Source organism: Melozone crissalis, unplaced genomic scaffold (genome assembly GCF_028551555.1).
Source record: "Melozone crissalis strain CALT ecotype California unplaced genomic scaffold, PUWL_Pcris_2 ptg000012l_1, whole genome shotgun sequence".
Lineage (NCBI taxonomy): Eukaryota > Metazoa > Chordata > Aves > Passeriformes > Passerellidae > Melozone > Melozone crissalis.
This window is the reverse complement of record NW_026535790.1, coordinates 15,575,146-15,600,599: the sequence shown is the minus strand read 5'-3', so window position 1 is coordinate 15,600,599 and position 25,454 is coordinate 15,575,146. Positions and strand designations below refer to the sequence as shown.

General features: G+C 60.8%; 1 protein-coding gene and 1 long non-coding RNA gene across 2 annotated transcripts in view; one reads left to right on the top strand and one right to left on the bottom strand.

Moving 5' to 3' along the window:
- The window catches only part of LOC128934041 (uncharacterized), a 207,620-nt gene extending 203,403 nt beyond the window's left edge, over nt 1–4,217 (top strand). Inside the window, exon 3 of the long non-coding RNA XR_008482812.1 lies at nt 4,206–4,217. This is a non-coding gene — a long non-coding RNA (uncharacterized LOC128934041). The remainder of the gene's footprint in view (nt 1–4,205) is intronic.
- GRID2IP (Grid2 interacting protein) overlaps nt 1–25,454 on the bottom strand; it is a 36,936-nt gene that overhangs the window by 6,610 nt on the left and 4,872 nt on the right. Inside the window, exons 4-16 of the mRNA XM_054271266.1 lie at nt 23,395–23,549; nt 13,228–13,479; nt 11,238–11,323; nt 10,435–10,504; nt 9,217–9,311; nt 7,910–8,093; nt 7,100–7,254; nt 5,601–5,699; nt 4,179–4,273; nt 3,462–3,582; nt 2,549–2,859; nt 1,649–2,062; nt 625–712 (exon numbers count right to left, since the gene is read on the bottom strand). Of these exons, the coding sequence (XP_054127241.1) occupies nt 625–712; nt 1,649–2,062; nt 2,549–2,859; nt 3,462–3,582; nt 4,179–4,273; nt 5,601–5,699; nt 7,100–7,254; nt 7,910–8,093; nt 9,217–9,311; nt 10,435–10,504; nt 11,238–11,323; nt 13,228–13,479; nt 23,395–23,549 (2,125 nt within the window). The remainder of the gene's footprint in view (nt 1–624; nt 713–1,648; nt 2,063–2,548; nt 2,860–3,461; nt 3,583–4,178; nt 4,274–5,600; nt 5,700–7,099; nt 7,255–7,909; nt 8,094–9,216; nt 9,312–10,434; nt 10,505–11,237; nt 11,324–13,227; nt 13,480–23,394; nt 23,550–25,454) is intronic.

Here is a 25,454-nt window from a genome sequence, read left to right as displayed (position 1 = left end):
TTGCATCCCAGTGCCAGCTGGGCACCCTGGCCCCTGCAGGGCAGCTCAGACATCCCACTGGCTTCACTGGAATGCCTCCCACAGGGTCACCACCACTCCACACCCACAGCCTGGACCTTGCTCTGGGCTTGTGGCACCCAGAAACTGCTCTGGGTGAGGATCCCGTGGGGCTGTGGGTGATGGGAGCTGCACAGGCACAGAGCTCCAGAGCCAGCACAGCTCTGGGGACACCCACTGATTATCTGCACAAAGAGTGAAGTGCTGCTCGAGGTGATTTCCTCGGACACAGCAATGTTTTCATGGCTTTTGCAGCATTGCCAGAGCTCTCAGGCACTGGAGCTGCAGTTGGTGAAAGCCTCAAGCTGAGTTTCAGTGCCCAATGAAATGTGGAGAGAAAACAGATCGTGGCAGCAGGGATAATTAAGGGAGATAATGAAACCATCTCCACCTTAATGATCCACTGTGCCACAGCCACAAAATCCTGAGGATGAACAAATTCATGGCACGGGAGATGTCACAGACTGGCATTGCCCTGCTGCCCATCCATCCCCAGCTCCTCCCAGTCCCTCCCAGCTGGAAATGGTCTCTGCTGGAACAGGAGCCGTTCTGGGGCTCAGTACTTACTCGTGGGCTTCTGAGTGCCAAAGTGCAGCTCCAGGTCGAGGTATTTGACCATGTCACTGAGCTTGTCGTAATCCGAGTCCTCTCCGAGCTGTGGGAGGAGGAATAGGGGCTGTGCTGGGACGGGGACAGCCCCTCAGTGCCACCTGTGCTGGCACCTTCCCTGTCCCCAGCACAGGCTGGTGGCACCTCCTGTGACCAGAAGCTTGGCCACTGCCCTGCAGATTCACTCAGCTCCCGACACAGAGCACCTCTGGCCTCACTGCTCCTTGCACATGAGCCCCTCACTGGAGGATAAACTGGGAATCACAGGAGCTTCGGGGATTGTTCTGCACACAGAGAAATCACCGTGAGGAAGGATATTCCTCTCTGGAGCGCTGGGGAGAGGGAGCTGCAGGGTTTCAGTGCCTGCGGGACTGGAAGGTGATCCCACAGCTCCCCTCTGGCTGCTCAGGGCACAGGGAATATGGCATGTCCTGAGCACCGGGAGACACCAGAGGCTGGGAGTGGAACCCCGGCAAGGGATGGGATCCACCTCAGAGCTCTGCACCACTCCATGGCCAAAGGATGGTCCTGTCTTGTGTCACCCCTCACCTCTGCTGTCCCCTCCGCTGTCCTGCCCTCTTGGGGCTCTCCCATCACTGCTCCACCCATCCTCATCCTTTCACACTGAAATCCCTGCCAAACAGCTGCAGAACACATCTGGAGGCACCCCCTGAGGGCAGGGGAGTGCTCCCCAAGATGCTGCAGACACAATCAGCACCTCAGAGGCTTCCCAGGGCCTCTCCCAGCCCAGCAGTTTGTTCCAAACAGCTGAAGGATGCACGGCCGCCCTGTAGAGCCTCGGCACAGGTCACTGCTCCCTGGGGCAAGGCTGGGACCCCCTGAACCTTCCCCAGCCCAGCAGTGTGTTCCAAACAGCTGAAGGATGCACGGGAGCCCCGCAGAGCCTCGGCACAGGTCTCTGCTCCCCGGGACACATCTGGGACCCCCTGTACCTCCCCCAGTGCCCTCTCCCGGGCCATACCTGTCCCCAGATGGTGCCCTCCGAGTTCTCCACCTGCTCCCAGCGCAGCCTCTTGACGCTCATGTGGTTGCAGTCGCTGCGGCGGTGCAGCAGCCCGCGGTGCAGGGCGGGGGCGCAGGGCACGGGGGGCGGCGGCGGCGGCGGCGGCGGCGGCGGCACCGGGTGCAGGTGGCTCACCAGGGACTTGGGGACGGGCGCCACGCTGCCCTTGGGGGGCTCGGCCTTGGCGGGGCCGCCCTGGGGGTCGTGGAACGGCAGGGGGGGCGGCGGGGGCGGGGGGCTGAGCGGAGGCGGGGGGATGTGGTCCGAGAGCGTGGAGTAGGTCAGGGAGCTGCCCTCGTCGCTGCTGCTGATGTACTCGCTGCTGCTGACATCGTTGGTGACGTAGCTGCCCTGGTCATCCTGGAAACTCATCTGGGGAGCACAGGGCAGAGGGTGAGGGTGGCATCTTGTCCTCCACCCAATATCATCCATGCTCCTTGTTCTCCATCCACATCCCCCATCCTCCTCATCTTCCATCCACATCCTCCATCCTTCTCGTTCTCCACCCACCATCCTCCATCCTCCTCCACCCACCATACTCTATCCTTCTTGTCCTCCATCCACCATTTTCCATCCTCCTCATCCTCCACATCCTCCATCTGCATCCCCCATCCTCCTTGTCCTGCACCATTTTCCGTGTTCTTCACCCACATCCTGCATGCTCCTTGTCCTCCATCCTCCTCCTCCTCCACCCACATCCATCCATCCATCCATCCTTCCATCCTTCCATCCATCCCACTGTGTCCAGCCCCTCGTGCCACCTGCAGAGCCCAGGACGTGTCCCCTGACCCCTCACATGGCCATCTCCGTACCCAAGGCGCCTACACCATCGCTCTGGTGAGCCCATGGCCCTCTCACCTCCTCGTAGTCGTTCTCGGGGGTGAGGAACTCATCCACGATGGTGACGCGGTGGCCCAGCTGCTCGCTGAGCGCGTCCAGGAAGCGGTCGGTGTCGCGGCTGCGCGGGGGCCGCGAGAAGGTGAACAGCTTCTTGCGCCGCGACAGCGGCGAGCGCGGCCGGCGCGTGGGCGACGGGGCCGGGCTGCTGTCCAGGCTCACGTAGGGGTTGGACTCGGTGCTGCAGGGCGAGGCCACGCTGCTGTGCAGCCGGTAGTAGCACGGCTGGCTCGCCAGCTCGCTCGGCCACGCCAGCCCCGGCTTGCGGCCACCTGTGGGACGGAGCCCGGGGAGCTGTGGGTGGGGGTCCTGCAGCCCCCGGTGTGACCGTGCTCACAGGGGTCTGAGGGTGAGGGAGGAGATGAGGAGCTGAACTCCGTGTTTCAGAAGGCTGATTGATTATTTGATGGTATATATTACATTAAAACTATATATTACATTAAAACTATACTAAAAGAATAGAAGAAAGGATTTTCTCAGAAGGCTGGCTAAGCTAAGAATAGAATAGGAAGGAATGATAACAAAGGCTCTGTCTCAGACTCTGTCTGAGCCAGCTGAGCTCTTTTTGTATAAATATAATATAATATAATATAATATAATATAATATAATATAATATATCAGCCTTCTGAAACTTAGAGTCAAATTCTCATCCCACTCAGAGTGCCTGAAAATTCCACACTGCAGAGCCAGCCGTGCAGGTTCCCTCACCCACAGAACCATGGCTGCTGCCTTGTGAGATGGCACCAAGGGGACACTGCCTTGTGCAATGGTACCAAGGGGACACTGCCTTGTGAGATGGCACCAAGGGGACACTGCCTTGTCCCCACCCGCCTGGCCAGCACCCCCACGGTCCCCTGAGGTCCCCAGAGGTACCTGCAGCAGCGTGTGGCAGCTCGGGGGCAGGGGGGGATGTCCTGTGCAGGGCAGCGTTGCCCACCTTGCCACCAAAGCCCCCGATCAGGCGGTTCTCCAGCTCCGCATACACAGCTGACATCTGGGGGAGCACACAGAGCTGCTGCCATGGCCAGGCCTGAGGAGCCCCAGAGAGCTGCCCCGGAGACCCACCATGCCCTGGGGACAGGGCAGTCCCCACAGACCCGGCTGCCCAGAGCTGTGGCTGCCCCTGCATCCCTGGCAGTGCCCAGGCCAGGCTGGACAGGGCTTGGGGCACCCTGGGACAGGGGAAGGTGTCCCTGCCGTGGCAGGGGTGGCACTGGATGGGCTTTAGGATTCCTTCCAGCCCAAACCTTTCTGGGACTCTCTGGCCCACCAGTACCCATCTTTCACTCTATAAAGGGGGGCTTCACCCCAGCCCTGTCTGAGCCCCCCAAGAGCCTCTCACTGATGAGGCTGCAGGAGGACACTGGCAGGCATCAGCCTCATTAGAGGTGACTAATTGCCCGGGGAGGTGACCTCAGAGAGGGGCAGGGACACCCTCAGCCCCTGCAGGTGTTCACCCACACGCCCCCCATTCCCTTTTCCTGCTGCCCTGTGCTCACAGCAAAGGAGCCAGGAACCTTCCCGTGCCCACACCACCCCACAGAGGCGGGCAGAGCCCCACAGAGGTGCCCCCTGCCCCATCAACCACACCATTTTGGGGTTGGGTGTCTCCGGGAGGGACGTGCCATCTCCAGCCTGTCTCTCTCCAGGGATCAGGCGCACGGGGACCTCCACGGTGTCACTGCCTGCAGAGGGAGAGACAGAATCACTGCTCTGTGTGTGCCCCAGCCCCACAGCCCTGACCCACACGGGGCCCTGTGTGCTGCTGGGACCCACAGCGACCCCCCTGCCCCAGCTCCCGGCTCTGGGGTCCCCAGGGAGCAGTGCAGGGTGGGTTTGGGGTCAGCAGACAGCTCCAAGCTGCTCTGGTGTCCCCTCAGGGCAGCTGAGGACAGGGCTGCTCCCACAGCTGGCCAACATCTGCCCAGCCACAGCTCCCCTGCAGCACACACAGCTGTTGGCTGCTCTCCAGGCTCTAATCCCCTCCAGAAGAGCTCCTCGGAGCCAGGGCAGAGGATCTTCCTCCCCTGGGAAGTGTCCCAGAGCCCCTGACAGCTGAGGGACACCGCACGGCCAGGAGGTCCTCAGGGAGGTCAGGGGCAGGTCGTGCTCAGGAGCACAGCTCAGGGCCCTTTGGCATCAGCCAGGGGAGATGGGACAGGCAGGGCTGTGTGCCCTGGAGGGAGCCAGGGCTGGGGCCTCAAATGGGGCTTGTCAGAGTCTCAAAGGGGTCCTGAACCGTGGTCTCCCTCCTCACATCATTTCACAAGTGTGTTTTTTCCTGTTAACTGGATGGACTCTGAGCATGTTCAGAGGGAAGCCATAAATTTTATCCCTAGAAGGGGTGGGAGGCCCAGACCAGCAGGACCAGTTCACATCTGAGTGATGGAAGGGGTTGGAAATAACATTCAGCCTTTTGATCAAGCGTTCTCTTATTGAATTGGTTCTTTCATTATGGAATTGCTGTCCCTGGAGGTGTCCAAGGCACCCCTGAATGTGGCTCTCAGTGCTCTGGGCTGGGTGACAAGGTTGGGGATCAGTCACAGGCCAGACTCGATGATCTTGGAGGGCTTTTCCAACCTTAATGATTCCGTCACTCTATAATTCTGTGATTCTGTTTCAGAAAACATGGATTTCCAGCTGATGCCTCAGTGCTGGCTCTACTCTGACCTCCCTCCACCTTTGCCTCCATCTTTTCCCATCGTTCTTGCTTAAGAGTAGGTCAGGAATTTGTCTTGGGGCAGAGCAGGACGCAGCAGGGACAGCCCCATGTCCCAGCCCCAGTGACCCATGCAATCCCCTCCCCAGGACAGGGAATCCAGCCCAAATCCCCCACCCTATCCCCTCCCCAGGGCAGGGAATCCAGCCCAAATCCCCCACCCTATCCCCTCCCCAGTGCAGGGAATCCAGCCCAAATCCCCCACCCTATCCCCTCCCCGGTGCAGGGAATCCAGCCCAAATCCCCCACCCTATCCCCTCCCCGGTGCAGGGAATCCAGCCCCCCTGACCCACCTGCTGCCCCCTCCTCGGGCCGGGGGGTCCTGAGGCTGCCCCGGCACAGGGAGGCCCCTCGGATGGAGCTGCGGTACCGATCCTCAGCCTCTGCCTCGGCTGTGAGGAAACACCTCTGTGAGGCACAGCCAGACCCACAGCTCCCACTGCTGCTCCTCAGCCTGCACAGGCACCCCCAGAGCCCCCCAGAGCCCCCCATGGAACCCACATTGCCAGGTAGCTGCTGGCTCCATCCCTGGAGCTGAGCAGGTTCAGGTGCTCCTGCCAGCACAGGGCAGGGATGGATGCTCAGGGATGGGACATCCAATCCCTTTTCGCATTAGGATTGCCATCCACCAGCTCATGGCCCACGTGGAACTGCAGCCCTGCTCTGGGCTAGTCCCAGTAAACCCTTCCTGCCCCCAAGGAAGGGTTTACTGGGATGCTGTGGAAGGAGCACATGGCCCATGCAGTGTCCATGTGCAGCTCAGGGAGGCTCACAGGACGGAGGGATCCATCCCTGAGGTACCCAGCACTGGGACAGGGGAGATCACCCAGTCTGGAGCCCAGGGGAAGGCCCAGCCCAAACCCAGAGATCTCACCTGGCCATGGTGCTGCAGGGCACAGACACAGAACAGACCAGAACAATGAAAAACGTTCATGCCCAGAGACTGCCCTGTTCACCTGAGACACTGAGAGGAGCCAGGGACCAGCCTGGGGCTGGGAGAGCTGCCCCTGTGCCCCTCTCGTCCCCTGGCTGGGGATTGCTGCTCTGCATCCCTGGAATGCAGCTGAGAACATCACACTATTACAGGACATGAATTCCTGGGGATCCACAGCCCGTGGCTGAGCTGTGATCCTGCACACACGGAGCAGAGGGGGCCCAGTGCAAACCCAGCGAGCAGATCCAGGGTGCACAGAGCACGTGGAGCACAGCATCCCATGCACAGCAGGCAGGATTTGCACCAGGACTTGGGGCTGTTCTGTTTCCTGCTAAAGTCACTGTGTTCCTCCAAAACAACACTTCTTTTACCTTTGCTGGGTCTAAAATTAGCATATCTGTGTGAGCAGCTGAGAACAGCAAAATTGGAAGTAATTAAGAGCACAAACACACAAATTAGGACATTTCACTTCAAACCTGCTCTCCTGAGTCCACCACTGGCTTTGTGCTGCCACAGAACCAGGTGAGGGTGATGGTGAGGGGGACCAGGGGATCACCAACTGCCTCTGTGTCTTCTTGGGAGAGCAGCACCACCTTTTCCTAGCAGGGATGTGTCTGTGGCATCCCAAGGGATGCCCTGTCACCCTTATTGCACCTCTCTGATCTGAATGCTGCCCTTGCACCAGCTGTCCTGGATTTCCTCACCTCTAACACCTGAGCAGCTTCCAGGAGCCCCCAGAGTGACCCTCTGAGGTGCCATCTCTCCTCTGCATCCAAAACTGCACCAGCACAAGGGACTGAGCTCCCTGCACCATCAGGACACGGCGTGTCCATCCTGGAGCACGGGGCTGCCTCTCACCTGCCAAGGCCTTGCACCCCAGAAACCTGTCCAGCTTTTGCTGGCAGTGCTCCTGCTCCTCGTAGCTCAGCAGCTGGTAGATAAACTGCCAGAGGACTTGCTTGGCTGGGGTGTCCAGCACCGGGTACACATCCACAATGAGAGTGTCAATGGTCCTGCAAAACAGGAGAGGGCTGGGCAGTGAGGGTGACAACGGTCCTGGAAAACAGGAGAGGGCAGTGAGGGTGTCAGTGTTCCTGGAAACAGGAGGGGGGCAGCTCCTGGGGCCAAAGGCTCCATCTGATTTTGGTGTGTACATTGGGGAAAAGGGCTCTTGGGAGCAGCTGAGCACCCCATCCCATGAGGGTAGAACAGCCTGCAACTGGTGCCCTGGCACAGGTGCCCAGAGCAGCTGTGGCTGCCCCTGGATCCCTGGCAGTGCCCAAGGCCAGGCTGGACAGGGCCTGGAGCAGCCTGGGACAGTGAAGGTGTCCCTGCCATGGCAGGGGTGGCACTGGGTGGGCTTTAATGTCCCGTCTAACCCAAATATTCCATCATTCCATGGTTCTGTGACAGCCTCTGACAAAGCACTGCTGGGAGGCCAAGCAAGGGCAGGAAAGGAGGTCACTGGCCCAGGTGTGCCCTGCCTGACAGTGACCCTGGCACTGCCCCAGCCCAGGTGTGCCCTGCCTGACAGCGACCCTGGCACTGTCCCAGGTGTGCCCTGCCTGACAGTGACCCTGGCACTGCCCCAGCCCAGGTGTGCCCTGCCTGACAGCGACCCTGGCAGTGCCCCGTGCCAGGGCAGGAGTCCCAGCTGGCAGCAGTTACCGGTGGTGGAAGAAGCCCTCCAGGGCCTTGCAGACGCTGAAACGCTCGGGGGGGGTCAGCAGGTGCTCCAGCTGCTGCGTGAACGTCCTTCCCTGGATCTTGATGCTAGAGGGGAGAATCTCTGCCACCCACTGCAGGGAGGTGAGGGCCGAGGAGCTGCTCGGGGACTCGGCAGAGTCAGAGTCTGCAAAATAAATATTCCATCTTTCCAAAGAAATATTCCATCTTTCCTTGGCTTCCCTCGAGGCCAGTGGAGCACTCTGAGGGCCACTGGCTGCGTGCTTTGGAGTAGGTCAGGCTGGATGGGCTTTGGAACAACCTGCTCTGGTGGAAGGTGTGAGGGGTGAAACGAGAGCATCTTTAAGGTCCCTTGCAATCCAAACCATTCCAGGTGCTGGGGCTCTGTGCAGCAGGGAGCTGCTGGGGTTGGTGTGAGAGCTACCTGCAAATGAGCTGGGGCATCCCAGGGCTCCTGAGGTGGGGCTGAGGGGAGCCCAGTGCTGCTCCAGAGGGAAGAGCCAGGCCTGGCTCCCAGCTCTGGGCATTTGGGAGCAGCACAGGCACCCTCCAGCCTCCTCAGCAGGATGACAATCCTGCACAGCTCAGCCCTAGGCAAGGATAACAATCCCGCACAGCTCAGCCCCGAGCACAGCGTTGGGTTACTGCAGACAAGGACACAGCACACACGTTGCAGGAAGGACACTGCAAGGGACACCAGGGACAGCCACACAGCAGGATGAGCCCTCCTGGAGAGCAGCCAAGCCTGGGCTCCAGCCTGATCCCACCGTGCAAGGGCCACGTGCCCTGGGCAGGGGAGCATCCCCAGGCAGTGTGTTTGTTAAACCTGCTCTGCCCATGGGGGTGCCCAGGAATGTTTAACACTGCCCAGCCCATGGGGGTGCCCAGCAGTGTTAAACCTGCTCTGCCCATGGGGATGACCAGCAGTGTTAATCCTGCTCAGCCCATGGGGGTGCCCAGGAATGTTTAACACTGCCCAGCCCATGGAGGTGCCCAGCAGTGTTAAACCTGCTCTGCCCATGGGGGTGCCCAGCAGTGTTAAACCTGCTCTGCCCATGGGGGTGCCCAGGAATGTTTAACACTGCCCAGCCCATGGAGGTGCCCAGCAGTGTTAAACCTGCTCTGCCCATGGGGATGCCCAGCAGTGTTAAACCTGCTCTGCCCATGCAGGTCCCCAGCAGTGTTAATCCTGCCCAGCCCATGGAGGTGCCCAGCCATTCCCTCCTGCCCCAGGAGCTGGGCAGCTGGCTGGGCTGGCTGCTCTCCAGACCCTCCCTCTGCACTCTTACCGTTGGAGAAGCTGACAATGCCCTCTTCCACCACCAAGGTGGGCATGGCCCCGCTGCCCTGCAGCATCGACACCACCTTGTCGTGGGAGCAGTTCCTGCAGCACAGAGAGCTTGGTCAGAGCTGCCCAGGGCAGCAGGGAGCACACACAGCCGGCAGCTCCTTCCTCTGTCTGGGAAAGCCTCCTGGTGCTGCTCAGAGCCCCTCTGTGATCCCCTGGATTCTCTCCACCTGTGCTGCCCCAAGGCGGAGCCTGGGTCCTGCCCCACGAGTGGGCACCAAGGAACCACCATGGCAATGCCTGTGCCCGCCCTGAGGAGTGCCAAGGCAGAGTTAAGCTGCACGCAGACCCAGAAAATGATTTTTCCTTTAAATAACACAGCGCTGCAGGTCTGTCCTCGCCTGCCCTAATTCTGCGTGGAAATAAAAGGCAAGGGGAACATGAAGTGTAATTTTGTAGGTGAGAAAATCTCGGGATGCCCTTGGAGAAGGGCATGGGCCAGGCTGGGACAACGCCTGCCAAAAGCAGGGCTCAGAGGACAATCCTCAGCCCGGTCTCCTTTTCCTGGCAGTGCTGCATCAGCCAAGAGTTCGCTGGATCAGCTGAAACGTGAGAACCCGAGCCCTGACAGAAGCAGCATCGCTTTAACCTTTAAATATTCATCACTCTCTCTTGTCCTGCAGCCTCCTCTCACCCTTTGCTCTTGGTTTTTATGCAGAAAGACACCCCCAAGGACACAGCACGGGCGAGGGGCACAAGTCCCTCTGGTCCCACTGCTTTGGTGCACAAACAACACACAAAATTAAATTCTGGGTACAAGTGGGATTCCCACCTGGGGAACGATCGTGTTAAGATTATGATCCCATTGTGGGAATGACTCCTGTGCTGGATGGGGCTCTGCTGCTCCCCAAAGCAGAACCCCAGGTGTTCAACACCTACAGATTAACTCAGAGTGCCTGAAATTGGGGACTGGGGTGGGCTGCAGTCAGAACCAGGCTGTATAAACTGTCCTGCACAGAGAACCCGGAGGAGGAGCAGGGCTGGACAAAATGCTCCTTTAGAGCCAGGTGTTGTCCAGCAGCACCAAAGGAGTGTCCCCAGCCGTCCCCTCAGGGCAAACCACGGCAGCACACAGGGACAGGACCAGCAGCTCCCATTCCCCTTGCCCAAGGGTGACCACAGCCCCTGCCCAGCCCTGGGTGCCCTGCCCAGCTCGTACCTCATGTCCAGGCCGTTGAGGAACAGGATCCTGTCTCCAGCTTTGAGCGCAGCCTTCTCCGCCGGGCTCCCTGGGGGCACAGAGGGGCTCCAGCTGCAGCTCCCCTGCCTGGCATGGGCACCCAGGGGCATCCCCAGGCAGGGCACTCCTGCGCCTGGCTGGGCTGGGTGGGCTGGGACCCTTCACCCAGCTGGGTGCAGCACTGGTGGCATGTCAGGATGGTCACTGAACACACTTCCCACTTCTCCCAACAAGGAGTGTGTGTCACTGACATATTTTCTGAAAAATCCCTTTGCCAGGGTCTTTTCTCCTGAGAAGCTGGGAAGCCTGAGCTCCTCCATGTTTTGCTGCTTTGGAATGTGATTTGGAGAATTGTTTACCCAGCATGTGAATTGTTTTTAATTAATGGCCAATCACACCAGCTGTGTCAGACTGTCTGGTCAGTCACAGGATTTTATTATTCATTCCTTTCCAGCTTTCTGATGTCTCCTTTCTCTTTCTGTAGTACAGTTTTAATATATCATTTTCTTTTAATATAATATATATTATAAAATAATAAATCAGCCTTCTGAAACATGGAGTCAAATTCTCATCTCTTCCCTCATCCTGGGGACCCTCAAACACCACCACAGGAGTGGATAAAGCCAAACTAAATTGTACCAAAGATGTTCACTATTCCACAGGAAAAACTCCATCACCGGGCCTTGGGAAAGTCCCTTTGGCTCTTTTCTAGCAATCAGCACTCCACATTTGGAGTTCAGAGCAGAGGTGAGTCCCTGGTGCCCCAAATCTGGTGTTCCTACCTGGCAGGACGGACTCGATCCACACCGGGGCATGGCCGCGGAGGGTGAAGCCAAAGCTCCTGTTGCCTTTATAAACTCGCACGGTTCTGGGGTGAAAAAGGCAAACAGGATGTCAGAGTACAAGATCCAGCCCTTGTTTCCTTCCCCAGCCCCTCCAAACCCTGTTAGCCCTGGTTGTCCTGAGGGCCCAAGTCCCCAGTGCTCCCAAGGCCCCCTTTGATACCAAAGTGTCTTTCAAAGGTGGTTTCAAAGTGCAATATGGGATAAATATATAGATTTAAAGAAGAAATATATGTGTAAAAGCTAAAAATTATCTGGTTCCAACCCCCCATGACAGGGAGTAGGAATTGGATGATCTTTAAGGGCTCTTCCAACCCAAACCAGCCTGTGATTCTTTATTACAGAGAATTAGAGACAATGTGCTTCAGGGAGCAAAGGTCTCCTCGGCTGATGAGAGAGGAATTAAATTCCTCCAGGAAATTTTGGAAGGAGCATTAGGAAATCTCCCTGCTGGGAGGCTGATTGGAGCTGAGGGCTGTTCCTGATTGCTGCAGGGACCTGGGGGAAGGCAGCATTGCTGAGATCATTTCCAACCAGCAGGATCCTGAGCTGGCAGGGAGGGACACTGGGCTGGGAGTGCATTTGGGACCAGCCACAGGGAAGATCAGCCTGGCAGCAGGGTGGGCAGCAGGGTGGGCACCCCTGGGTGCTCTCAGCCTGGCAGCAGGGTGGGCAGGAGCCCGGATCCCTGCTCTGCTGCTGGCTGGGTGGGGCAGGGTCTGCAGGAGCTCCCTGCCCTCGGGCACTGCAGTCTGGCCATCTGGGCACGGAGGGAAGTGGGTTAATCCCTGTGCTGTGGGACAATCCCTGTGCTGGGGATTGTGCTGCCTTCCTCCCACAGCCCAGCACACAGACACCTGCTGGGGCAGGGCAGGGCCAGGCACTGACTGAACCAGGGCATCCCAGGGCTGGAAAAGACCTTTCAGGTTATGGAACCCACCTGCCAAGCCAGCACCACCCCGTGCTCAGCACTGCCCCATCTCCTCAAGTGCCATATTCACATTTCCCCAGCATTTCCAGGCTGGGGACTCCAGCCCTGCCCTGTGACCATGCCTGACAGCCCCTGTGTGAGGGAATTTCCCTGATATCCAAACTAAACCTGCCCTGCTGCAACTTGAGGCCATTTGCTCTCATCCTGTCACTCGTTACCTGGGGAAAGAGACCAACCCCAACCTGGCTCCATCCTCCTTCCAGCCTGCTCTGTGGCCTGAATCCTGCTGGCACAGCTGGGCATCCCCAATCCTGCTGGCACAGCTGGGCATCCCCAATCCTGCTGGCACAGCCTGCATCCCACCCAGCGAGGAGCAAACATCCCCTCTCAGCCTGCAGGTGCCACCCCAGCTGCTGACACAGCTCATCCAGCCAGCCCTGCAGAGCTGAGGGCACACAGAACTGGGACAAGGGGCACAAAGCTGCCCAGCCTTCCAGAGGGAGAGATCCTTCTTCACCATGACCCCAGGAGAGCTGCACACTGAGCGCCCTTCCCGCACTCCGTCCCTCCCGCACTCCGTCCCATCCCGCACTCCGTCCCACCCCGCACTCCGTCCCACCCCGCACTCCGTCCCTCCCGCACTCCGTCCCTCCGGCACTCCGTCCCATCCCGCACTCCATCCCTCCCGCACTCCGTCCCTCCCGCACTCCGTCCCACCCCGCACTCCGTCCCATCCCGCACTCCGTCCCTCCCGCACTCCGTCCCACCCCGCACTCCGTCCCTCCCGCACTCCGTCCCTCCGGCACTCCGTCCCATCCCGCACTCCATCCCTCCCGCACTCCGTCCCACCCCGCACTCCGTCCCTCCCGCACTCCGTCCCACCCCGCACTCCGTCCCATCCCGCACTCCGTCCCTCCCGCACTCCGTCCCATCCCGCACTCCGTCCCATCCCGCACTCCGTCCCTCCCGCACTCCATCCCAAAGGCAGCGGGGCGGTACCTGCGGGCAGCCCCCGAGGCCACGTTGCTGCTGACGAGCGAGGAGGTTTTGCGGAGGCTCTTGCTGAGCTCCTCGTGGCTGCGGGGCACGGAGCTGGCGCGGGTGGACACGAGCAGCCGCTCCTGCTGGTCCTCGCTGCGGCTGCGGCGCAGGCGGTTGCCGTGCTCGCTGCGGGAGCGGCACAGCTTGCTGATGAGGCTCTGCGACACCACCTCGTCAAAGCGCTGCCGGTGCTTCTTGGGGATGAAAATCCTGGGGAACGAGGCGAGGGAGGGAGTGAGGAGCGGGGCAGGGGCAGGTGGGCACAGAGCTGGGGGCACGGGCAGGTGGGCACAGAGCTGCGGGTCCAGGTGTCCCTGGGATGGAAAGAGCTGAACCCCTCGTGTGAGCCTGGCCTCAGTCCTCACAGACCTGAGAATGATGGGGCTGGGGACACCGAGGATGCTGGGGACACCAGGGGGACACCACCTGCATTTGTTCCCCCATCCCATGCAGAGCTCAGCTGGAGCAATGATGATGTTGGAACCTTCCCCCAGTCCCACTTCTGGTACCCCCAGACGCTGCTCTCCTGGGCTCCAGCTGTGAATATTCCCTCATTCCAGCTCCCCCCACAGCCAGGCAGAGCCTGGTGGCCCTTGGGAGATGACAACACTGCAGGGACGGGCACGGTGATGCCGCAGGCAAGGGGACAGCCCTGGTACTCGCTCTGTTTGGGGTCACCTCCCCTCTGCCTGGTGGGAGCAGCCAGGTGCCCCTTGTGCCCTGCAGGGATGCCCAGGACACTCAGAGGATGCTCATGGAGTGCACAGCAGGACCCCAGGAGGGAGGAGGAGGAGGCACCGCTCCCACCTGGGCCCAGGTGAGCTCCATAACCCGGCAGACACTTCATCATCTCCTTCTCCTTCTGCCTCACAGCAGGCAGAGCCGACACCTGCTCAGGATTCAGGGTTTCTGGAGGAGCAGCACCTCCGAGTGTTTCTATAGCAACTCCTGCAGCTGCGGCTCGTTCGCACAGAGCCATCCCGGGAGCTTCGGCAGCGCCGCTTCCTTGGCACCGCGCGGGTGTGCGGGGAGCGGGGCCGGTGTGATCACTGCCCCGAGGGTATCACTGCCCCAGGGGTGGTATCACAGCCCCGAGGGTGGTATCGCTGCCCCGAGGGTGGTATCACAGCCCCAGGGGTGGTATCACTGCCCCGAGGGTGGTATCACTGCCCCAGGGGTGGTATCACAGCCCCGAGGGTGGTATCACAGCCCCGAGGGTGGTATCGCTGCCCCGAGGGTGGTATCGCTGCCCCGAGGGTATCACAGCCCCAGGGGTGGTATCACTGCCCCGAGGGTGGTATCACTGCCCCAGGGGTGGTATCACTGCCCCGAGGGTGGTATCACTGCCCCAGGGGTGGTATCACAGCCCCAGGGGTGGTATCACAGCCCCGAGGGTGGTATCACTGCCCCGAGGGTGGTATCACAGCCCCGAGGGTGGTATCACTGCCCCAGGGGTGGTATCGCTGCCCCGAGGGTGGTATCACTGCCCCAGGGGTGGTATCACTGCCCCAGGGGTGTCAGCACACCTCACCCCGGCTGCCTGGGGACCGCGGGTCCCACCTGAGAAGCAGCTGGGCCAAACTGGTGCCACAGGAGCTGCTCTGAGGGGCAGCACCCGGGACACAGCCGGGGCTGGCAGAGGATCCCAAAGGGCTCCCTTGGGCAGCTGCACCACGGGAACACAAAATCCTGGGTGGAGACAGGAGGAGAGGCTCCAAATCCCAAATCTACTGAGACCAGGACATCTCTGCTTCCCCCAGCCAAAGGCAGAGCTCAGAACAAGAGCTGGTGCAGGAGACAGACCACGAGGCACCCAAAGCTGGCAGATGTTCACACAGAGCATCTGGTGACAATTTAAAACAAGTAACAAAACACATTGGTGCAATTCCCAGGTGATTTGTGACTAAGCAGCAACCAGAAAAGAGTGACATTTTGCTAATAAATAGTTCACCCTATGGGACAGGGGAGGATGTGGGTCCCCCAAACCTCCGCCCCAGGCTGGGCACCCATCAGGGAGAAGTCCGGATTCCTCACAGGCAAAATGAGCACAATCCCATTTAATTGGCCAAATTACATCTGCTCGTTCCAGCAGAGCTGTCCCAGTTTGCACCAGCCTTTCCTTCAGCCCTGGGCGGAGGAGCTCAGCCCCAGACCCAGACCAGGACCCAGCACTGGCACAGAGGAGCTCAGACCAGCCCCAGCCCAGGACCCGGCACTGGCACTGCCCCAGGACTGGCTCAGAGCTGGGGGACAGCAGGGCCCAGGCAGGAGAGACCCCGCTCACTGCAACAATCAATCCCACCAGAGCAGGCAAAACCATTTCTGTGGCTGTTCCTCAGTGTCCTGCCATCCCCCAGGACAAACCTGCCTTTGGGCACTGCCATGGCACCAAGGAGCAGTGCCCAGCTGGGGTTTCCCTCTGCCGGCAAATCCCACTGGGATTCACGGGGCAGGGATGTGCCCACCCTGTCTGTGGAGGTCAGGCAGGGCCAGGGTGCTACAGTGCTGGCCTTGTGCCTTCTGCTTCCTCCTCCTCCTCCTCAGGTGCTCCAGGTCAGCCCCAGCTCTGTTTCCTGTTGGACACGGATGGGAAAGGCACCCCCATCCTGAGCCCTGTGCCCACTCCCATGCCCGGTGCCACTGAGGGCACCAGCCCTGCTCTGCAGCAGCTTTGCACTCACCTGGGAGAGCTCAGTCTGCTCAAAGGCATGGAAGGGAATTCAGGGCATTTTCCAGGCCAGGAAAAGTCCCAGATGCTCTGGGCTGCTTCACCTTCACCCCATCCCCAGAGCAGCCCGGCCAGGATGGTGGCAGAGTGGCACTGTGCCCGTCCCCTGCCCAGGGCTCCCTTTGGCACCTCTCAGCCTGTGCCACACTCCCATCCCACAGCTGCCAGGTGGGTCACTGGGCACCCAGCACTGGCAGTCCTGGTCCTGCAGCCCACCCTGCTGGGAGCTGCCTCCATTCCCAGCCAGTCCCTGTGCCACACACACGTGTCCTGCGAGCCCCTGTGTCACACACACATGTCCTGCCACACAAACATCCTGCCAGCCCCTGTGTCACACACACATGTCCTGCCACACACACGTCCTGCCAGCCCCTGTGCCACACACAAACATCCTGCCAGCCCCTGTGCCACACACACGTGTCCTGCGAGCCCCTGTGTCACACACACATGTCCTGCCACACACACGTGTCCTGCCAGCCCCTGTGCCACACACAAACATCCTGCCAGCCCCTGTGCCACACACATATGTCCTGCCAGCCCCTGTGCCACACGCACACACGTCCTGCGGGGCACACCGAGCATCCCGGCCGGTCCCACCCCGGATGGCGGTGCTGGGGCTCAGCAGGACAGGACGCGACCCCGGGGACAGCAGAGCCGGCTCCAGCCTGCCCGGGGCCGGTGGAGCTGCCACAACTTTGCTCAGCCATGGGGGCGAGGGGACACCGAGCCTTGCCCATCCCACCCCAGCCCCTCATCCTCATCCTCCTCCCCCGGGCTGCCCTGCAGGGCTGGAGCCAGAGCAGCCCCGTTGGGGCTCTGCCCACCGCTCCCACCCCAGTTCCCATCCCAGCATCGCCCGACTGCCCCAGCACCGGTGCCAGGGCTGTCCCGGGACACAGCGGGGTCCCCCAGCCCCCAGGGGCAGCCGAGCCACCCAGGGACACCCGTGGGGGCTCTGCCAGCACCGCCCGGGCGGGCAGCGCGGCGGGGACACGTACCGAAAATGCCGCGAGAAACTCCGGTCCTTTCCCATTTGTCGGGGTGCGGCGGGAACGAAAGGGAGACGCTTCAGATCCTCATGCAGCTGAGCCCCGGCTCACGCCCGCGGTGCCAGCCGGTGCCGCCCCGCGTGTGGCACCCCCGCCGTGCCCGGGCACCGGCACCGGCCCCTCCGGCAGCTGCCAGCCCCCGGTGCGCCCCCAGCATCGGCCGAGAGCCCCCCTGGCCAGTGCCCGGCTCGGTCCTGCCTGCTTTCCCTCCCTCCTCTCCCCAAAACTGCAGCGCTGCGCTTCCCAGCCGGAACGAGCCCGTCGCTCCTCAGAAAGGAGGGCACGGCTCGGCGCCCAACTCCGGGGGGATGCCTCCCTGCTGCTAATTAGCGACTTCTCGAGCGCTTGTGTTTAAATTGCGTGCTGCGGGAAGGGGCGAGAAACCTTAAAGGCAAACGGCACCGGGGGTGGGGAGCTGGAGCTGCCAGGCTGGACCGGGACCAGGATCAGGACCACGACCAGGACCAGGATCAGGACCAGGACCAGGATCAGGATCAGGACCAGGAACAGGACCAGGAACAGGACCAGGATCAGGATCAGGACCAGGACCAGGAACAGGACCAGGACCAGGACCAGGACCAGGACCAGGACCAGGATCAGGACCAGGATCAGGACCACGACCAGGACCAGGACCAGGATCAGGACCAGGATCAGGACCAGGACCAGGAACAGGACCAGGACCAGGATCAGGACCAGGATCAGGACCAGGAACAGGACCAGGACCAGGAACAGGATCAGGATCAGAGTCAAGGGCCCAAACCCTCACACGGAGCATCCTTCACCCCAAGGGGAACACAGCAGAGCCTTTCAGCAGGAATAAAAGACAAAACCCTTCTTTAATTTACATAAGGCACATCACTGGTGTTTGATGAAGAGGATGTGCAGCTTCCCAGGGCTGCCAACATCACACACAGTCCCCAGGTAGCAGCAAAGGAAGGAGAAATGGAAAATGCGCGGTTTGGCCCCAAAACAGCCAGCAAAGACCTGACCTTGAGTTTGCCGGTTGTGCAGGAAAACGCGTCCCAGAGTGGATTAAAACACTGAGCTACACTTGGATTATGTCTGAACTGTGCTGTGGAAACCACTACCAGAAAAACCCTGCTGGCAGTCCCACAGCTCTGGGGACACAGAGACCCCCAAAGAGACCCCAGAAAGGCTTTTCTGCAGCTCCAGGCTGCTTTCCCTGCTTTCCAGGCACTGGAAAGCTCATCCTAAGCAACCCCTTCCCAAAATACAAGTTGTGGCTCCAGCAGGGTGCAGGGGGCCGGGCTGGTCCCATCTGCATCCCGGCCAGAGTTTGATTCACCAAAGGAATTTAATCTCCCATCAGGAGATTTCCCACCGAGGCATTTTGGTCATGACCTATTTGAACTCCGCCAATAGAAAAGGAACTCGCTCCCAATTGTCTCACTGCTGGCACGTTTTGTTCCCTGCTGCCCTAATTCCCCTCTTTTTTGGGCAGTTGAGCATATGCTGGGCCATCAGATTAGGGATTTCTCTTTTAATGGAAGGGAACAAGAGCTGCTTTTCCTCCATTACCATCCTGTGACCCAGGTGGATTTCCAGTGGGAATGAAGGGACCGTGGACAGGAGGACAGTGCCCACATCAGCACCAGGGACTCGGGGAGCCTCTCATCCTCCATCCACATCCAAAAGAGCCGGGGAGCTCCCCCAGCCCTGGAGGGTGGGCACGTGGAGGGGGTTGACAAGCAGGGAAGCAGCACAATCCATGATATTTAAATCCTAATGGCTGAAATGAAATTTCTGATCCAGGGCCGGTCACAGATGGCTGGAGCAGTTTAATACAGGAGCACGCCAGGCAGTTTTACTGCCGTGAAAAACAAGCTGAGGCAAATAGATTGTGGTGGGAGCGTTATTAACTCGGGCTCGGTGGGATTTCTGCCGCACCGAGGGAGCCCCCGAGGGCAGCGATTTCAGCTGAGCCGCGATCGGGGGTGAGAGCGGGCTCAGCCCAGCCCAGCCCGGCCCGGCACGGCCCCCTTGGCTTTATCCCGGGAGCAAACGGGGCAAAACCAAAGCAGGGAGGAACAAACCGCCCCAAACTGTCCTGCCCGCAGCCCTGAGCACAACACGACTTACAGAGAGCCAAGAGAACATCTCACACACAGCCCAAACAGAACCAGAGCTTCCCCTAAGGACACACATCCCCGTGGCAGCCGGGTAACAGGACGCTGCCTGTGTCACCGTGCCACCGGCTGTGCCTGCTGCTGGCCCCAGCACTGGGCTCGGAGGGACGGGATCCGAATTCCCCCAGTTCCACTGCAAACAGATGTTTTTAACCCAAACGGTGCTGCCGGGGGCTGGCGCATCCCTGGCACGGCACCGCCGGGAAAACGCGCGCTGCAAAGGGACACGGTGCCCTGAGTGACACCGAGGGCATCCCCGTGCCCCGCTCGGTGCCCTGAGTGACACCGAGGGCATCCCCGTGTCCCGAGGGTGGCTCCTGCCCCCAGAGCCCGGGGATGGAGCTGGCACAGCTCTGCAGAGCTCCGGGTGAGGAGCTGGCACCGCGGCTCTGCCCTGCTTTGGAACCAGCTCAGGAATGGAGCAGCACCGAGGGACGTGACCCCCTGAAACCGGCCCAGAATAACCCCCCCGGGGCCAGCCCGAGCGGGGACAAACCCCGCGGTGTGCCGTGAGGGAAGAACCCAATTAGAGCCTCCCCCTCCCGGATCCCTCGGGCGGAGCAGCTCCTCGGATGCTAAGAGTTAATTAACTTCCAGCACACCTTGATTCCGCGGTGCCAGGGCTGCCACATTGCGGGATGAACCTGATTTAAACCCATTTCCCTCGCTCGCAGCGCTCGTTACTCACCCGAGACAGCTCATCTTGCCCCCTGGCAGCCGGCTCTCGGCATCCTCGGGCACAGCCGCGCGCTTTGCCTGCTCACATCAGCCATATGGGCAGGGGATGGGAGCGGGGAGGACGCGGCGCAGCACGAGCATCATCCCCGCTACCCACAGCCCGGCAGAGGAAAGAAATGTCAGCAAATTGAAATCTGCGGGAGCTTAATTCCGGGCAAATGGGATGGAATCCATTCGAGATCAAAAGAAAGGGGGGGGGACAATCCAATAGTGGGAAAGGCCGGCCGGAGGGCAGGGCAGAGCAGAGGCGGCTGCAGCCCCGGGAGGATCCGAGCGCCCGGCCGGCTCTGGGGTTACACTGAGCCGCAGCGCTGGGCCGGAGCTCGGCAAGGCCCGGGGGGAGCCGGGGGACAGCGGGGAGGGGACAGCAGAGACAGGCGGCAGCAGCACCGGCACACAAATAAATACAGCTGGTGCACAGGGAGGATCCAATCAGGGCAGCGCCAGGGTCAGTGGGAGACGGGGACGGAGCGGCGGCTGGCCCTGCGTGACAGGGGACACAGGGGCACACTGCCCGTCAGTGACAGGGGACACAGGGGCACACAGCCTGTCAGTGACAGGGGACACAGGGGCACACTGCCCGTCAGTGACAGGGGACACAGGGGCACACAGCCTGTCAGTGACAGGGGACACAGGGGCACACTGCCCGTCAGTGACAGGGGACGCACGGACACATAGCCTGTCAGTGACAGGGGACACACGGGCACATAGCCTGTCAGTGCCAGGGGACACACGGACACATAGCCTGTCAGTGACAGAGGACGCACGGACACATAGCCTGTCAGTGACAGGGGACACACAGACACATAGCCTGTCAGTGACAGGGGACACAGGGGCACACTGCCCGTCAGTGACAGGGGACGCACGGACACACAGAACCTGCCAGTGACAGGGGACACACGGACACATAGCCTGTCTGTGACAGGGGACACACAGACACACTGCCCGTCAGTGCCAGGGGACACACGGACACACACAGCCTGCCAGGGACAGGGGACACACGGCACACACAGCCCGTCAGTGCCAGGGGACACACGGGCACACACAGCCCGTCAGTGCCAGGGGACTCACAGGGATGCATGGCGGGTACTCCCGAGCTCCCAAGGAGGTCCCAAGTCCCCCCTGGGATGATCCCACAGGACCAGCCCCAGGACACTCGCTGGGTCAGGTCTGAGGGGCCCTTCTGCCCACACTGCACCCACAGCAGTGCCAGGGATGGCTGCCCTGTGCCCCAGGACAGCAGGACAGCCACAGCAGCACCCCCACACTGCCCCCACCCCAGAGCCAGCACTGGAACCAGGACACCCCTGCATGAGCCCCCCATGGCCCTCCCAGCCCCGGGCGCTGCCCCAGGGCACAGAGCCCAGACCCCTCCTCAGCCACAGACAGACTGAGCGGGCTGGAATCACCCTGAATCACAGCCCCCTGAGCCCAGAGCTGCTGGAGCTGCTCACATGGCAGTGAGAGCACAGGCAGGGACAGCCCTTGCCTGGCAGTGAATCCATCACAGAGACCCCGGCATCAGCAGCTGGAATCAGGCCCAGCCCGGCACTGCCCCAGCACCCACAGCTGGGAAACCTGCTCTGCAAGGCACCTCTTTTATTTCTTTTCTTGGCTTCATTTCATTAAGATTAGACGGTAAATCTTCTCCCTGAGCGAAATATTTCATTTCCATCAAAGCCAGATTAGCTGCCAGATCCATGGCGCCCCTCACCCAGCCCTGGGGTTAACCTTTCACAGGGGGCAGGGGCAATCAGGGGCTGTGACCCTGTTTTGGGGAGCCATAACCTGGTGCTGCCCCTGGCATCCATCACAGGCTGGCATGGGATGCCATGGGATGATGCTCATCCATCTGGGGATGGCAGCACCGGCTCCAGCCTGGCTCTCCTCACTGGCACAGGCACTGCTGGGACAGGGACATGCTGGGGGGAACCTGCTGTGCCCCCCACAGCGGGGCTTGGGTCCGGAAGAAGATTTGGACACTTATTCAAATCCCCTCTGTGAGGGGAAGTAATCCTGCATAATTCCCCAGGGATGATGGCAGAGGGGATATCCGAGGCATTTGAGGTATTTCCACGGATCCTGCTGGGGGAAAGAATTTGCCTGAATTGTGGGTGGTGGGGGCTCATTTTGTGATTCAGTTTGGGGTGATGGGTCAGGCCTGGCTCGGTGCCATCCATCCCTGCCCAGCCCCAGCTGCTGGCACTCAGCTCCCCCCAGAATGCCCAGTGGGGACAGGACAGGCTGGCATGGGCACCTGGACAAGGTGACAGCGGGCAGCTGGCATCCCCTCTGCACCTGGCCCTGCAGGGCTCTGTGCCCGCTGTCCCCAGGTGTGCAGGGCTCTGGGGACCCAGAGCAGCCCCAGCATGGCAGGGGGACCCTGCATGGCCAGGGCACCAGCCACCCCCACCCTGCCACGGTGGGGCAGGGCACAGACCCCGCACGGGGACGTTGTTATGGAAACTGTAAAATCCTGCAATTGCTCTGATTAAACAGCAATTGGAAAGCTGGGCCCGGAGCGAGGCCAGATGGAGACCTGATTCCCTAATGGCCATGGTCTCAGCCTGGCTGTAATCCCAGCACGTGTCCCTGGGCCAGCCCAGCCCCAGCCCAGCCTCGCTGCCAGATCAGCTGGCACTGGGGCTCCAGAGGCGCCAGGCACCCCGAGCCCCAGCAGAGCATTGCCAGGGCACCCCGGGGCCGGTGACCATCCGCTGGCACCCCGCGCAGCCCATGGGCCCAGCAGAGACCCCCCAGCCCCCCAGTGCCAGGGCAGCTGGCAGGGCTGGCTGAGCCCTCACCCGCACCAGCTCTCACCCTGCAGAACCCAGATTATTTCTGGCCAGGCTTCTGGAGAATCTCCAGTGGCTCTGCAGCTAATCCCATCTCCCTTCCACATCACAGCCAGGAATGGGAGCCACATCCCCTGCTGCAGGCAGAGCCAGTGGGTTGGTTTGGTTTGGTTCGGTTTGGTTTGGTGGCCCCAGGGCAGCGTGGAGGTGTCCCCGCTACCTGATGCTGTCCATGAGGGGCTGGTGGCACTCGTGGGTGAGCAGCAGGCTCAGGGAGCCATGGTTTGGTTTGGGTTTGGTTGGTTTGGTTTGGTTTGGTTGGTTTGGTTCAGTTTCGTTTGGTTTGGTTTGGTTGGTTCAGTTTGGGTTGGTTTGGTTCAGTTTGGTTTGGTTTCATTTGGTTTGGTTTGGTTGGTTGGTTTGGTTTGGTGGCCCCAGGGCAGAGTGAAGGTGTCCCCGGTACCTGATGCTGTCCATGAGGGGCTGGCGGCACTCATGGGTGAGCAGCAGGCTCAGGGAGCCATGGTTTGGTTTGGTTTGGTTGGTTCAGTTTGGGTTGGTTTGGTTCAGTTTGGTTTGGTTTGGGTTGGTTCGGTTTGGTTTGGTTGGTTTGGTTCAGTTTGGGTTGGTTCGGTGGCCCCAGGGCAGTGTGGAGGGGTCCCCGGTACCTGATGCTGTCCATGAGGGGCCGGTGGCACTCGTGGGTGAGCAGCGGGCTCAGGCCGCGGGCCAGGCACTCCACGCTCCTCTGGGCCGCGTACTGCTTCAGCACCGCGAACAGCTTCTCCTTCAGCTGCGGCTGCTGCCCCAGGATGGCGTCCACCTGCAGGGGGACAGGGGAGCGAGGGGAGGGACACCGAGCAGGGGCACTGGCACACGGACAATGGGTCCCACTTGCTCAGCCAAGGCGGAGGGCACCACGCAGGGAGCAGAGGGACGCCTCAGGGGTCAGCCATCACACAGCTCTGCCCTGTTCCCACACACAGCCCTGGAACTGCTGCTTCAGACAGTCCACAGGAACAGGGGTGTGACCCCAAACTCCCAAACCCTGCTGGGATGGGATCGGCTGGAGCCTGCCTGGCAGAGGATGCTGCCATGGGCTTTTGGAGCTATTTAGGCTTTGTGCCTCACGCCCTGATCCCTCTGGGCAGCTCCGTCCTGCCCTTAGCCCCGGGAAGCTGCTGGGAATGGGGAGACAGAACATGAAGGTGAGTGCCAGCCCTGGAACCAGCACTGACAGCTCCCAGCCATGGCCCATCCTCTCCAGCTGGGGCAGAGTAATTAGCTAATTACCATCGAGCCAATTACCTACATGGAACCCTCCTTATTCACCTCCTCCCGCACTGGGCACTGGGAGCTGGTTCCTCACCTGGACCTCTCCAGTGGGACGCAGGAACTCCCTGTGACCCCCTCTCTGTACCTGTGAGTGCTGGGATTTCCTGCAAGTGATGTTTTTGTGCGGGTTTCACTGCAGGGTTTGCCTGCAGGAAGGGGAGAGGAGCCCCTCACCCTTCCCTGGGCACTGTGCAGGGCTCTGTGTGCACCCCTGTGGTGGCACTGCCAGGGAGCCACAGGCATCCCCTGCCAGGGGAAGGGGCAGAGCCATTTAGAGCCATTTTCCCAGGTGTTGTCCCACCTGCCCCTGGTGGGAGGGTGACAGTGGCACCAGGGTCCCAGCAGAGCCCCCCAGTGCTGCTGGCTCTGCACAGGCACTGCAGGGCTCCCGGCAGCAGCAGCAGCACTTCAAGGTTACCAAATCTGGGGCAGCACAGCAGCAGCGTCCCCTGGGCCGGCTCGTCAGCACGGCCCCCAGGCCCAGCACGGGACTGACACTCTGTGGTGCTCCTGGTGGGATGGATCCCAGAGGGCTGCTGTGGGATTCCCGCCTGGGCTGGCCTGGCATTGCAGGGCTTGGTGGGTGGGAATCGCAGAATCACAAATGGTTTCAGCTGGAAGAGACCTCCCAGATCCTCGAGTCCCAGCTGTGCCTGATCCCAACCTTCTCACCCAGCCCAGAGCCCTGAGTGCCACATCCCTGAGTGCCACATCCAGCAGGGATGGGGACTGCACCAGTACGGGGTGCTGCCAGGCCTCATGGGTTCCCTGAGCACACAGGGGATGAGAGAAGGCACTGCCCTGGAACTGGAACCCTGAGCACCTCCCTGGTGATGCCCCAGGATGTGGGACACTGGCACAGCCCTGCCCCAGGGCCATGGACACCACTGTCTGTCTGTCTGCCAGGCCATTCAGCCTGAGCTCCACCAAAGGAGGAGGCTGGGAAAAGGTGAGCCGTGGGCAGTGCAGTGTGAAACACAAACCAGCAGCACCCTCTGACCCTGCAGCCTGGCAGCGGGCGGGCAGCAGCGCCCAGGAGCTCACAGCACCGACCAGAGCTGGGATCCCGGGAAAGGAGGGAGTAAAACCACGCTGGCTTTAGTGTTTGCTACATCATACAGAAACTGAAGCCGCTTCAAATACTGCGCTGTGAATTCCCTCTGGAGAGAATCTGCCAGCTGAGCCGTGCTCCAGCAGCTCTGCCCTCCTGCTCCAGCAGCTCTGCCCTCCTGCTCCTGCCCACGCTGCTGCTGGGGCTGTCCCAGCTGCTTGTGGGGCTGGGGAGGGAGGGACAGAGGTGCTCATGGGGTGCTCACAGCACCACAACAGACTCGCTCTCCTGTGATCATCCAGGAATGTTTTACTCGGCTGAATGCGCCTTCAGAGGAGGCCC